The 13,107-nt window shown below is 36.6% G+C and overlaps 1 protein-coding gene across 13 annotated transcripts in view; it reads right to left on the bottom strand.

Moving 5' to 3' along the window:
- The window catches only part of usp54a (ubiquitin specific peptidase 54a), a 307,359-nt gene that overhangs the window by 41,451 nt on the left and 252,801 nt on the right, over positions 1 to 13,107 (bottom strand). For 9 of the 13 annotated variants that reach the window (XM_028795167.2, XM_028795169.2, XM_028795170.2 and 6 more), the window contains 3 exons: positions 2,769 to 2,896; positions 1,444 to 1,605; positions 1,012 to 1,131 (listed from right to left, as the gene is read on the bottom strand). In XM_028795167.2, the coding sequence (XP_028651000.1) occupies positions 1,012 to 1,131; positions 1,444 to 1,605; positions 2,769 to 2,896 (410 nt within the window). The remainder of the gene's footprint in view (positions 1 to 1,011; positions 1,132 to 1,443; positions 1,606 to 2,768; positions 2,897 to 13,107) is intronic. The other 4 variants (XM_051922629.1, XM_051922632.1, XM_051922636.1 and 1 more) reach the window with 2 other exon arrangements.

The following is a 13,107-nucleotide window of genomic DNA, read 5'->3' as shown; positions in this document are numbered from 1 at the left end:
GACTAGCTCTAAAACAGAAAAATATACATAAATACAAAAATATATACATAATTTCACAAAAACTTGTTTAGGGTAATTGCTTGGAAATTTTTTTATGCAATCCTGTAGATTAAAAAGATGTTTGTTTAAATGCTAAAAATAAACATGCACACACTAACCTATTGCCTTTTCAAAATGTAAATATGTTAAAAATGAGGACACTGATACTCAATAAATAGTCAATAAATTCACATTCATTTTTTAAAAGTCTTATTTCTATTGAAAGTTGCAGGGAACCAAAGCCTACCCTAGTATTACTGTCTACAATGCAAAACCAGGCCACCAATCCATCACATAGGATACTCGTACATATCCACACAATATCTGGCTAGTTCAAAGTTGCCAATCAACATAACATGCAGGTTTTTAGGATGTGAGAGAAAAACTAAAGCACACAAAAATAAAGCCCACATAGACACAAGCAAATTCAGTTAAACATAAGAAAATTTCTCTCTTTATTTTATTTTGCTTTCTAAATGACCTCTGTAAATTTGACAAATTCTTTGTATCTAACAAAGAGCTGTATAAAAGAATGTCACTACATTTCCTGGACTAAGGCAAAAGGCAACTAGGTGACTAATGAAAAGGCAAGAAGGAGGTTAACTTAAATATAATTGTTTTTCTTTAATATTAAGTGAATCGCTGCTCAGTTGCTCAAAATACCCTTTGTAGTAAACATGACAGCACTAATATCTCATGTACTCCCCATAATGTGTGAAATATTCTAAAAGTTAGTTTCACAGATTTAAGAAGGCTGCTAAATATCAGCAATGTTTCTTGAAACTTGGTACAAAGCACATTGAGAAATCTCTACAACCCCAACCTACCAGTCTTCGACCCCAAAGAAATTCCAAGCATAATTATTTTGCCATTTTATGTTATTAATGCTAAATCTCAGCTGTGACTCCATTTAAGAAACTTGATAAAAGAATTAGCAAAAGCAGCAGGCAAAAGAGGGTTAGAGTTACTTACACAGAGCTTCATTACAGATAGAAAGAGCTGCAGCCAGGTCGTTGTCTTGTTCTAACCGCAGGGACTGCTCTAACAGTGTGTCTGTCTCCTGCAGACACCTCTCAAAGCTGTCAGTCTTTCCTGCAGATAACACCAAGTGAGTTCTTACAAAGAAAGCAAAGCAAGCTTGCCAGGTCACAGAATCAGCAAACATGGATGTTCAAGAGCAGAATCTAACAAAGCCCCACAACACCAGCAGAGAAAGACAGTTGTGCAGTACATAGAAAAACAGATTACCTACAGTGAAGGTGCCCCACTGGCTTTAAAATGTTCTACTAAACAAGTCAGTTTTACAAAAATGAAATTTAATGGTTAAATCAATATACATTCCTTTTTTAACCTGCCAAGGACAATTCATAAAATGAACTTTTAAAACTACCATAGCTGGGTTACCCTGATTCTGCAGTTCATCAAGGTCCATGTATTTTATGGGCCTTGGATTGAAGCCCATAGCAGCCTCCTTCTCTTTTTCTTTCTTCCTCTGAAGCTCCTGTTCCCTAGCTCGACGAGCCACCTCCTCCTGAAGTTCATCTAGTTCACTACGATTTTCTACTCCTTTTGGGAAAAATAGAAAAATAAGTATAGAGTAACTTAATATAACATGACAATGCACCTTCTACATACAGGTTTGGAAATGTATTAGTGTCTCAAACCTCTAGAATGCAGTCTTTCATTATCTGACTTTGCCAAGTGTTTGATTTTGCCATTTTGAAATAGCAAGATCCCCTAAACCAAAGGAATAAATAAGCTATAAACTGATTCTTAGAGTATAAAAAGAATTTTAGGATAGATGACATTGAAGCTGTCACCTGGACGTTTATTAGTACTAAAATACACTCTCCATTACAGAAACCTTGACAAACCTTTGGTGGCGGCAACACCTAAACAAGCTGAAAATTCATACTCCCAAACATACATCATGGCTTAGCAAAGGAATTGTGAAGGTAGAATTGGACCCATTATAAGTCTGCTCAACAGCAAAACCATGCTAACTGAAGGAAAAGGTGATCCAAAAGTATATGTCTTGGGTGGTACAAGCACACCATCAGGGTGAATTTTTAGTTGGCAAAAGATTCAGCATGTTTATGGTCAAGAGAAAAATTGTGCCTTCTACTAATTGTACTACTGACACCACATTGATAATGTTAGAAAAACTTTTTTCAAACCACTAGTGGATAGAGCATAGACGGGTATGTGCTGCATACCTTACCCTTTAATTTCGTAAGCAAGTTCTAAAGATAAACTATATCACAGTGATCTTTTGGGGATATATTAGAACAGAAAAGTTTTACAACCTTAGGAGGCACTTCTACGTACTAGGCAGCAATACAATGCTCCAAGATTAAATATGCCAGTAGTTAAAAATAAACATCCCTGGAGCCTAAGAAAATGGTAATGCTGATTTTATTCTTAAGCTATTAAAGGAAGTAAATACCTGGAATACAGACATCCTAATATAAATGTGGATGTTTTTACTTTCTACCTCTAATACTATTAATAAAACACTTTGTACAGCATTTTACATTTGTGTTGCATTTTTTAAAAAATTGACTTTTTTCATCATCTTAGAACAAACTGCTACACAGAATTAAAAATGTTCTAGGGGAAAAAACCTTAACCAGATTACCAGCATAAACTACCCTTGGGTTACATGTAATGGATCTCAAGGATGTAATCGGGTATAAGCTGTTTTAATAAACAAATAAGATTCTACTTACCTAGATTTGCCTGGCTCCCTGGAAACAATGTTGGGCTGCGTTCTTGCAGTAAAGCACTACTACTCTTAGACTTGGGAACTGTACGCCAAGAGGGACCAGAACTTGCTGTCTTCTTCACACTGGATTCCCTGGATCAAAACAAGGACAAAATATATTTAAAATGTTATATTAATGTGCTAAAATCTGCTGGGTTTTTGGGAGTAGTGTCGCCAGAATTAGAAGAATATATCTGTCTGCTTCCTTCAAAGTCTGGAAGTTGCTGACCCAGGAGAAGAGCTTTAAACCCTACCTGGTTTTACTTATTGGACAGCCTTTAACACTAGAATTACCAGAGCCTACGAGAAAACTCGTAAATCCGGCCCACCTTAAATCCGTTCGCACCTCTCCCTCAGCGTCTTTTGTCCTGTAAATATGACGATTAAGACAAGCAGCAAGGAGCCTGCTATTCCATCCCCCCATTTAGAGCACATGCATTTCATGTGTGTTCCGTTTGTACAGTAATCTGTGTAAACACATTGATAAAACAGAAACTTTGTCATATTTTAGTAATAAGTGTTACAAAATGTAGGCATAAAACTATAGATAAGTCCAAAGATCAAATAGACACTTTTACAAAAGGTTCAAGGACGATACAACAGCTTCCGTGGTGTAGCGGTAAGATTTGCTGACTTGTAATCAAGAGTCCCCGGTTCGATCCTGACTGCCTCCTATATTTGCCGTTTTCAGTAGTGAGCTGCTCTTATCTATATTACTAAATGACAGTTTAATTTATGCACAGCGGACGCACCGAAGCACATGCGCACTGCGCCGCGGCGCCCCAGTGTCAAACGCAGTGGCTTCCCAGAGTCAGTAGGTGGCGCCCAAACAACACAACCTGTAAACTAAACTTGCTCTAATCCACTGTGCCAGCAGTCTGTGTGGCATGTTCAATTATGATTCCTAAAAGTAAACGACGTCTACCTAATGACACAGCCACAGAGAAACAAAGATGAGACAGCATTGATAAAAACAATAAATGGAGGCTCCTACAACGCGCTTCAAAAACACCACACGCAAAGAACTCACGGCTCCAGACAACAAAGACGAGACCGCATGGATACAAACAATACACGGAGGCTCCTACAACGCGCTTCAGACACACCAGAAGCAAAGACGTCACGGCTCCACAATGAAAGAGCTCAACTAACGGAAATACAAAACGAGCCCGTATGGATAAACACAATGAACGAGTGTGCCCACAACACGCTTCTGATACAGCAGAGGCAAAGGAGGCACGGCTCCAAATGGAAGGAGCTCAACGATTAGTAATACAAACACAAGCCCGTTTGGCTACGACCTGTAAACGAGCCCGTATGGATAAAAACAATGAACAAAGGCGCCCACACAAAGAAACCGCTTTAGTACAAATAGGTTTATTTAATTAAATGAAAACTTTACCATGGCTATGACCTGTGAACTCTGATCTGGATGGATAAAAGACATAGGTATATATGATATTTGGAATAACTCATTTTATGACCTGTATAGTTCATTTCGGAAAACATCGGGTCACGGATGCAACATTATTCATATTCATTCGCATAACATCTTGTGGTAGTAATCACTGACCACTTGTTTTCCTTCCCCCCCGATCTTGCCAGTCTCCACGTTGCTGTATGGTGCGGTTTCTTTTGTACTCCAGGACATGCAAAGGAAAGAATAGTACAGTGAGGTCAGTTCAGCGCCATATGCAATTATTAGATTAAAATGTTAACAGTTTACACACACGCAAGAACCGTCCTTCCTACATTTACGACATGTATACCTGCTGCAATGCGCACACTTCTCTCTGTGCTATGGTTTCTATTATACACCTGAAAAAAAGAGACAATATATGTGACATTTTGAAGAAATCATTTTATGACCTGAATAGTACCAATCAGAAAACATCATCGCACTAATGCAATATTATTTGAAAACGAACAACATCAGATCGGGTGTGAATTTATGCTGGTGCTGTTACTTAAGAGTCAGATCAGGAGAGGCCGGGGGGGTTTATGGTGTTAGAGCGCGTTCGTGATTGAGAGAATAAAACTGAAAAAAGGTAACTTTTACAAGTACCATAAATTTATACCCAATGTCCCATATATTTATCTCTTTCTTTTTTTTCTCCGTGCTGCAGTGGCCACTGAGAAGAGTGTTCATGGTTCACCTTACTAGAAAAGGCAATGGAAAAAGAAAAGGAGGATGCAACATCGACAAGCTTCTGTTCCAAGACAGCCACTTCCCCATGAAATTAAACTGAGTCAGTGTCAGGTGCCCTTTCAATGTAATAGAAATCACAGCATAGAGAGAAGTGTGTGCATTGCAACAGGTACACGTCATAAATGTAGGAAGGACGGTACTTGCAGCACAGATAATAATATAATATGTATCGTGGTCGTGACTAAAAGAATAAAAGTGAATAAGAGAATAAAAGTGAAAAAAAAAGGGTAACTTTTACAAGTCCTATAAATATACAGTGGCTGTTACAGACACAAACCAAATGTATGTGTGTACTGTATAATATTAACAATAAGAGCATCTCACTACTGAAAACGGCAAATATAGGAGGCAGTCGGGATCAAACCGGGGACTCGATTACAAGTAAGCAAATCTTACCGCTACGCCACGGAAGCTGTTGTATCGTCCTTGAACCTTTTGTGAAAGTGTCTATTTGATCTTTGGACTTCAGGCTTCACACATTCTATAGTTTATGCCTACATTTTGTAACATTCATTACTAAAATATTTCTGTTTTAACAATGTGTTTACACAGATTACTGTAGAAACGGAACACACATGAAATGCATGTGTTCCAAATAACAATCTATTATTTCCACTCTAAAACTCCAGCACTTCACTCCCAGATAATCAAGGCATGAGCTGGGAGAACTTTGTGCACGTTCTGCGACGGTGGGGGGATGGAATAGCAGGCTCCTTGCTGCTTGTCTTAGCACATTAACAGGACAAAAGACGCTGACGGAGAGGTGCGAACGGATTTAAGGTGGGCCGGATTTTAGAGTTTTCTCGTAGGCTCTGGTAATTCTAGTGTTAAAAAGGTCATAACAACTGAGAGCCCAGCTGTCTCAGCCCTTGAATGGGAATAAGACAGATTAAAAATCATCTAAAACTCTGCTAGTTACTACTGGCGGTAGGCTTAGGCACATATCTACAACCAGCCCTTCAAAAATGGGGTTAATCAATTCTGGAACTTCAACCCTTCACATCTTCTTCATTTGTGTACCATTATAATCATTAAAACTATACATATTTGTTTTATTTAAAGAACCCACCTATTCATTTTCATTACATGCTTAAGTCAATTTTTGATCATGTGAAATAGGAGAAAAAAACAAAACAAACAAGCACACATCATTTGGCCAAATTTGTCAAATTACAGCATAAGCTGTAGAAAATCTGTGATAATTACTTCCATCTTTATTTGATAACAAAAATAAAAATGCCAAGTGCTATAAATAATTATAACCTGTTAGAAATGTATATTATGATTTAAAGGCTGATTTCAAAATGAATTAGCTGGATGATTTGGCAGTGCTATGATTTTTATAAGTGGCAATTTGGTGATTCAGCAGTATGCTACGAACTGTTTCACTGTCTCATAGCGTCAGCTCTACTCATTACAATATTAAGTCATTTAAATGTTCTTTTAGAACATATCTCACGAAATGTTAACTGAAAAACAAATTGAAAATTATGGGGGAGATTAGCAGTGTTTGGTATGGAGTGTAGTTCACATCAAAACAAATACACAAAATCAGCTCCAAAGCACATGTAAATTTTCACACATGCATTTGAGTTTCGTCTAAATTTATTAACTATTAACTGTATCTTAAAAGAAAAACAAATAAACAGAATACATATACGCTTAAAATGACACACAGCAGTTTTCTGCATTATCTGAATAAAGCAAAACATATAACAACTGCTGGATTTATGCATGTGTGTTTATGACACAGATGGTGGTCTTTAGCACTTTTTTTTTTTTTTTTTTTAAACACAACTAATTGTTGACACAAGATCTCATCTGATATTGATAAAAGCAAAAAAGATTAATGTGATTAGTCTGTAGGCGTGTCTTATATGCAATCAATATTAAGTTAAAAAATAAACTTTATAAAAACGTAAAAAAAATAAATATTGGCTATTAACAATGTGACACAAAAATAATATTCTCAGACTTACTTAATCCACTACATGGGGAGCCATAGCCAACCCTGGCAGCCCTGGATATACAGTAAGGCAGTAAAACAGCCCTACAAGAAGGTGTCAGTCGATTGTAGGCACAAATACTACGAACTCATACTAGGCCAATCTGGAAACATCAGTTAACCTAACAAGCATGTCATGAAGAAACATCTCTGTCACAATGTGCTTGCTCCCACATCTGCGAATTAAGCTGTTAAACTGTATGCAACCTGAAAATGAACCATACTTCTCTGTGTTCAAATAAAGGTGTTAATTTTAACTGGAATTAGAAGTTTAGCTGGTCCAATTTTGGAAAAATGTTTAATAAATGAAATATGAAAGCCATTTAAATACAAACCACCTGCTTGCTAAAGACGTATCATCATTACAAATGCACACAGACCAGCATGGAAATACATGAAACAAATGGCATTTAGTAGTGATTTTCTTATGTAGTAGACAATTAAAAGAAAACAGAAAAGTTCTTAATTAAAACCTGCTTCACTCCAGGGTCAGTTTACTGAATCCCAATGAGCTGTTTATGTCATTACTCTTACTTTGTTTGATTAACACTACTTCAAACAATTGTAGGCCATTGGCTTATATTCAATTCTGCCAATCCAGTGTTTGCATACATAGTGTTGTGTATTACATAATGCGCACTAAGATGAACTCTGTAACCATTCTTGCAAAATATAATGGCTGTGAACCATTACCTTCCAGTTGGAGATGACTTTTTCTATCATTACAAAGTTACTATTTTGATACATTTACAGGCCTCTTCAATTGCATCAACCCAGAGCTTACTATCATAAATAAATGAATGAAATTTAATATCCCCTAATGGTTGACAATGCTGTAAGCTGTGTTGAGAATTTTTACAGGCAAGGAAATCCGAAGTTTCGAGGTAAGGTTGTTACACTCACTAACCATGGTGCCAATGAGTGGCAATGTGTTGCATGTTGATTAGCACATACAGGTAAGAATTTCACTGTAGCATATACATGTGACAATAATGACCTCATAAATCTATAAATGGGCGTTTCTCACCTCTTAAAAGAACATCGTCAAATGTCCCTCGGTTATTAAATGCTGCTTCCACTTAATAAGATGAGTAGAGAAAAGAACACAGCTAGTAAAAAGTGCTTTACGATAGTGAACTGCATTTTTTCAGTAGACTAAAACTGAAAACTAAGCCCTTCAGACAATGCTCTGCTCCTTAAATATGCAGAATGCTAAAACCAAACACTGGTTTCTAAGCAAATGGGAGGCACGCATTGTATTGCTCATAAAATCAGAATTACTTCTTTCATAAAACTAGCATGACACTGGCTAATAATAAGAACAATACTGATCAAATTTCAACAGCAAAGAAATTGATTATATTGAACTGTGGGCAGTCAACATTGGAATCTGTAGAAAAAAAATAAAGAATCATTTTCACCAAAATCAAGACAGTGTTTATGATGAGAACAGGGTGGGATGGATGTGCATGGACAGTAGTGATATTCAATCCAGAACTCTAAAGAATGTAGTGTATATGTCCTAAGTGATGACAGATTTATGGTGCTCTGCAGTGTCCCTGTATTCTGCAAGTTGTTTCAAAAATTATTTACTCTTTTTATTCTATATCTGTGTCTAAAATCTTTTCTAAGATTTTGTAACCATTGGTTTAGAAAATTCTTATTTTGAAAAAACCATAATTGAAATTATAAGTATATGTAGCTGTTGCCAAAGTTTTCCAAACCAAATAATTTTCTCCTCACTTTATTGTTGTCTCTGTTGTATATACACTACATTTATACCACAGTTACATAAGTACTTTATGTTGTGATGTTAAGTCCCGTTTAAAAGATAAGCTCTAAAGTAATTTAATTAATTTAATTACGCAAAGTATTCCTTTCATTCATAAACTATAAACTTAAAATTAGAGTATAAATATGCATAACTATGTGGGAGAACATTTATTCTCTCTGAATTCATGAATGTTCAGGATAAAGGGTAAAACATAGGTTTAAGGAGTTCAAAGGTGTAGATAAAAGCATAGTTAATCACTGAATGCTTGCATAAACATCAGAGTGATGGCAAGAGCAAAGTGTTGGGATGAAAAGGAACTGCCTAAGATCCAAAGCATGCCAACTCATCTGTTAAACATGATGGTGGGGGTGATATGGCTTGGCATGTATGGCTGCCACAGGCACTGGCACACTTATCTTCACTGATGTTGTAACTACTGACCGCAGTGGCACAATGAATTCTGAGTGGTACAGAAACTTCTGCTCAAGTTCCTGTAAATGCCCCCAAGCTCGAACAATGTCGATGATGCTGATGAATCGCAGACTTCAATCGGTCATTGCATCCAAGGGATAATAACAAGTATTAACATGGTGTGACTGAAATGTATGGGAATAACCTTAAATGAAAGTGTGAAACATGCACTTTAAATCGCACCTGTATTGACTGATTTGTAATTTTAAACTGTGGAGCAGATGGGTAAAATCAAGGAAATATGTGCCTTTGTCCCAAACATTATGGAGGACACTCTGTTTTAAAATATAGCTATTATATACATGAGCTTTCAAATCAAAGTGATCAAAGAGACACTCAATATTTTCAATTAATTGTTAATACCACAAAAGTGTGAATGCAGTCCGAAACTGCATTTTCTTTGAGTAATACAAGCACCATTAAGATTACCGGTAGATTTCCTTATGTGTCCATGGACAGAGCAAAAGTCATTATTCAATGCTGCAGATATGAACCGTTGTAGATATAAGTTAACAATTGCTGAATGAAAAGATCACATTGACTCAAATCACAAATATAGTTATTAATCACAGTACGTTTTATCATTTAAAAATTTCCTCCAGCCACAACCTAAAAACATATGTTATTAAGATGTAAAAATATTACAGTACTTACAAGTACTTCAAAAATCCATAATGAAATGTGCAAGCAAGATCTTTCCACTTTAAATAGAGACTTACAAAATAGAAGAGCCATTTTGTTTGGTAACCCTTGCCAAATAAAACAATTGCTAGATTAAAACAGTACCTGGAGCAAGAATTTGACACTTGTTTTAAACTAAGAGTTTCAAAGTCTCAGGTTCACTCAAAGTACAGATTTCTTTATCTAGCTTTCAGTCCAGGACTCGCCTTGAGAGTTAAATATGCTGTGCTCTATGATCCAATATATTTACACAAAGTGAATATACTAACACTTCTTTTAAATGATTTAGGAATCATCATAATTTTTAGTCTGAGAAATTAATACCTCTGACTACAGTACACTTTGTAGTTTCAGGCTTTATAGCTAAAACTTACTAGTAATAGAATTATTACAAAAACTAAATGAGAATGGTAGAACTATAGTAATTGGCTAGATTACTGTAACACACTCCTAATTAGTCATCTATCATCTAACAAAGACATCAATTGGTTGCGGTTGTAGTTAGTCCAGAATGCAGCAACAAGAAACTCAGCCAGAAAAGGAAAATCTGAGTACATCTCACCAGTTTTAACATCAGTACAATGGTTACCGGTGTCTTTAGAACTGGGTTTAAAATACTACTACTAGTATATAAAGACTCAAATAATCTTAATCCTATCCCCCTACACTCAAAGTCACAACCTTAGATCTTCAAATAGCAGGCTGCTTATTACTCCAAAAACCAAGCATAAACGAAATGGTGAGGTAGTCTTTTGCTCTTGTACTGTACATCAAGAACACTTTAACAATTGAAACAGGCTAACAGTATACAGTCATATGAAAAAGTCTGGGAACCCCTCTTAATTCCTTGGATTTTTGTTTATCATTGGCTGACCTTTCAAAGTAGCAACTTCCTTTTAATATATGACATGCCTTATGGAAACAGTAGCATTTCAGCCGTGGCATTAAGTTTATTGGATTAACAGAAAATATGCAATATGCATCATAACAAAATTAGACAGATGCATAAATTTGGGCACCCCAAAAGAGATATTACATCAATACTTACTTGAGCCTCCTTTTGCAAATATAACAGCCTCTAGATGCCTCCTATAGCCTTTGATGAGTGTCTGGATTCTGGATGGAGGTATTTATGACCATTCTTCCATACAAAATCTCTCCAGTTCAGTTAAATTTGATGGCTGCCGAGCATGGATATCCTGCTTCAAATAATCCCACAGACTTTTGTTGAAATTCAAGTCAGGGGACTGTGATGGCAATTCCAGAACATTGTACTTCTCCCTCTGCATGAATGCCTTTGTAGATTTCAAACTGTGTTTTGGGTCATTTTCTTGTTGAAATATCCAGCCCCTGCGTAATTGTAACTTTGTGACTGATGCTTGAACATTATCCTGAAGAATTTGATATTGGGTTGAATTCATCTGACCCTCGACTTTAACAAGGGCCCCAGTCCCTGAACTAGCCACACAGCCCCACAGCATAATGGAGCCTACAATAAATTTGACAGTAGGTAGCAGGTGTTTTTCTTGGAATGCGGTGTTCTTTTTCCGCCATGCAATGCGCTTTTTGTTATGACCAAATAACTCAATTTTTGTCTAATCAGTCCAAAGCACTTTGTTGCAAAATGAATCTGGCTTGTCTAAATGAGCATTTGCATACAACAAGCATTGTGGCTCGAGTACAGAAAGAGCTTCTTTTTCATCACCCTGCCACACAGATGTTCTTTGTGCAAATTGCGCTGAATTGTAGAATGATGTACAGATACACCATCTGCAGCACCATCTGCAGCAAGATGTTCTTGCAGGTCTTTGGAGGTGATCTGTGGGTTGTCTATAAGCATTCTCACAATCCTGTGCATATGCCGCTCCTGAATTTTTCTTGGCCCGCCAGACCTGTGTTTAACAGCAACTGTGCCTGTGGCCTTCCATTTCCTGATTACATTCCTTACAGTTGAAACGGACAGCTTTTTGTAGCCTTCTCCTAAACCATAATACTGAACAATCTTTGTTTTCAGATCTTTTGAGAGTTGCTTTGAGGATCCCATGCAGTCACTCTTCAGAGGAGAGTCAAAGGGAAGCACAACATGATCTCATGATTGGACACACCTGTCTATGAAGTTCAAGGCTTAAAGAGCTAATCCAACCAATTTGGTATTGAGCAGTTACATGTATTAAAATCCGAAAAATTACAAGGGTACCCAAATTTTTGCACAGCCAGTTTTTCACATTTGATTTAATTTCATGCAACTAAATACTGCTTCACTAAAATTCTTTGTTCGGAAAACACCCCAGTACTCAGATGTTCCTAGGAAATGAAAGACATACCACTGTTATCTTTTTTGTTTAAAGTAAATTATTATGTAGGCTGAGAGGGGTTCCCAAACATTTTCATATGACTGTAGATCACTTTAAAAAAACTACCACTCGGTCAAAGTTCTGAGCAGTTGCCCATGATGTTTGGATGAAAGTGTATACTGCAACCGTCCATGAGACCCTACTGTGTCAAATCCTTTTAAGACCAAGCCTTAAAAAAACTACATAACCACATTTATGTTAGGTAGAATGCCCAGAGGGGGCTAGATGGTCATTTCCGTTGGAACTCCTACAGATTTTTTTTTCCCTCCAACTTAACTGAATTTATTTATTTATCTATTTTCTAACCAGCCCTGGCCAACTGACCCTATCACTGGACTGTCATTTAGAAACTTAAAAAAACAACTCTATGTTTAAGGACTCTACTAATTATTTATCTGTTTTATGCAAGTGTGCATTATTTATTTTTTGTATTCTATAAATGAATGATTTTTATTATCTAATTTTCATGTGTTTCTTTGCATGTAACTACTTCTTTGACATCTTCTAAATCACTATGAGCTACATTGTTTGTATGCGCTATAGAAATAAATGTTGTTGTAGAACAACTGCCCTCCACAAGAAGTTGCGACATTTCTTCTAATAAGTATTGTTTATGCAAATATGTTTAACTGTCAGTTTGGGGTGCACATGCACTCCAGGGTGTATAGATTGAACGAGCGTTAGTAAGTGTGTTGAAAGCAGCGACAGCTCTGACAGTCCAAGCTAACATACTGTAGCACCCTGATGGTTATATTTTTGTTTACATTGTATTGCTGACTGCATTCCTGCTATCCCCACTGCCCATTAGAT

Source organism: Erpetoichthys calabaricus, chromosome 2 (assembly GCF_900747795.2).
Source record: "Erpetoichthys calabaricus chromosome 2, fErpCal1.3, whole genome shotgun sequence".
NCBI classification, from domain to species: Eukaryota; Metazoa; Chordata; class Cladistia; order Polypteriformes; family Polypteridae; genus Erpetoichthys; species Erpetoichthys calabaricus.
The sequence above is the reverse complement of the archived record's forward strand: the minus strand, read 5'-3'. Positions and strand labels throughout refer to the sequence as shown.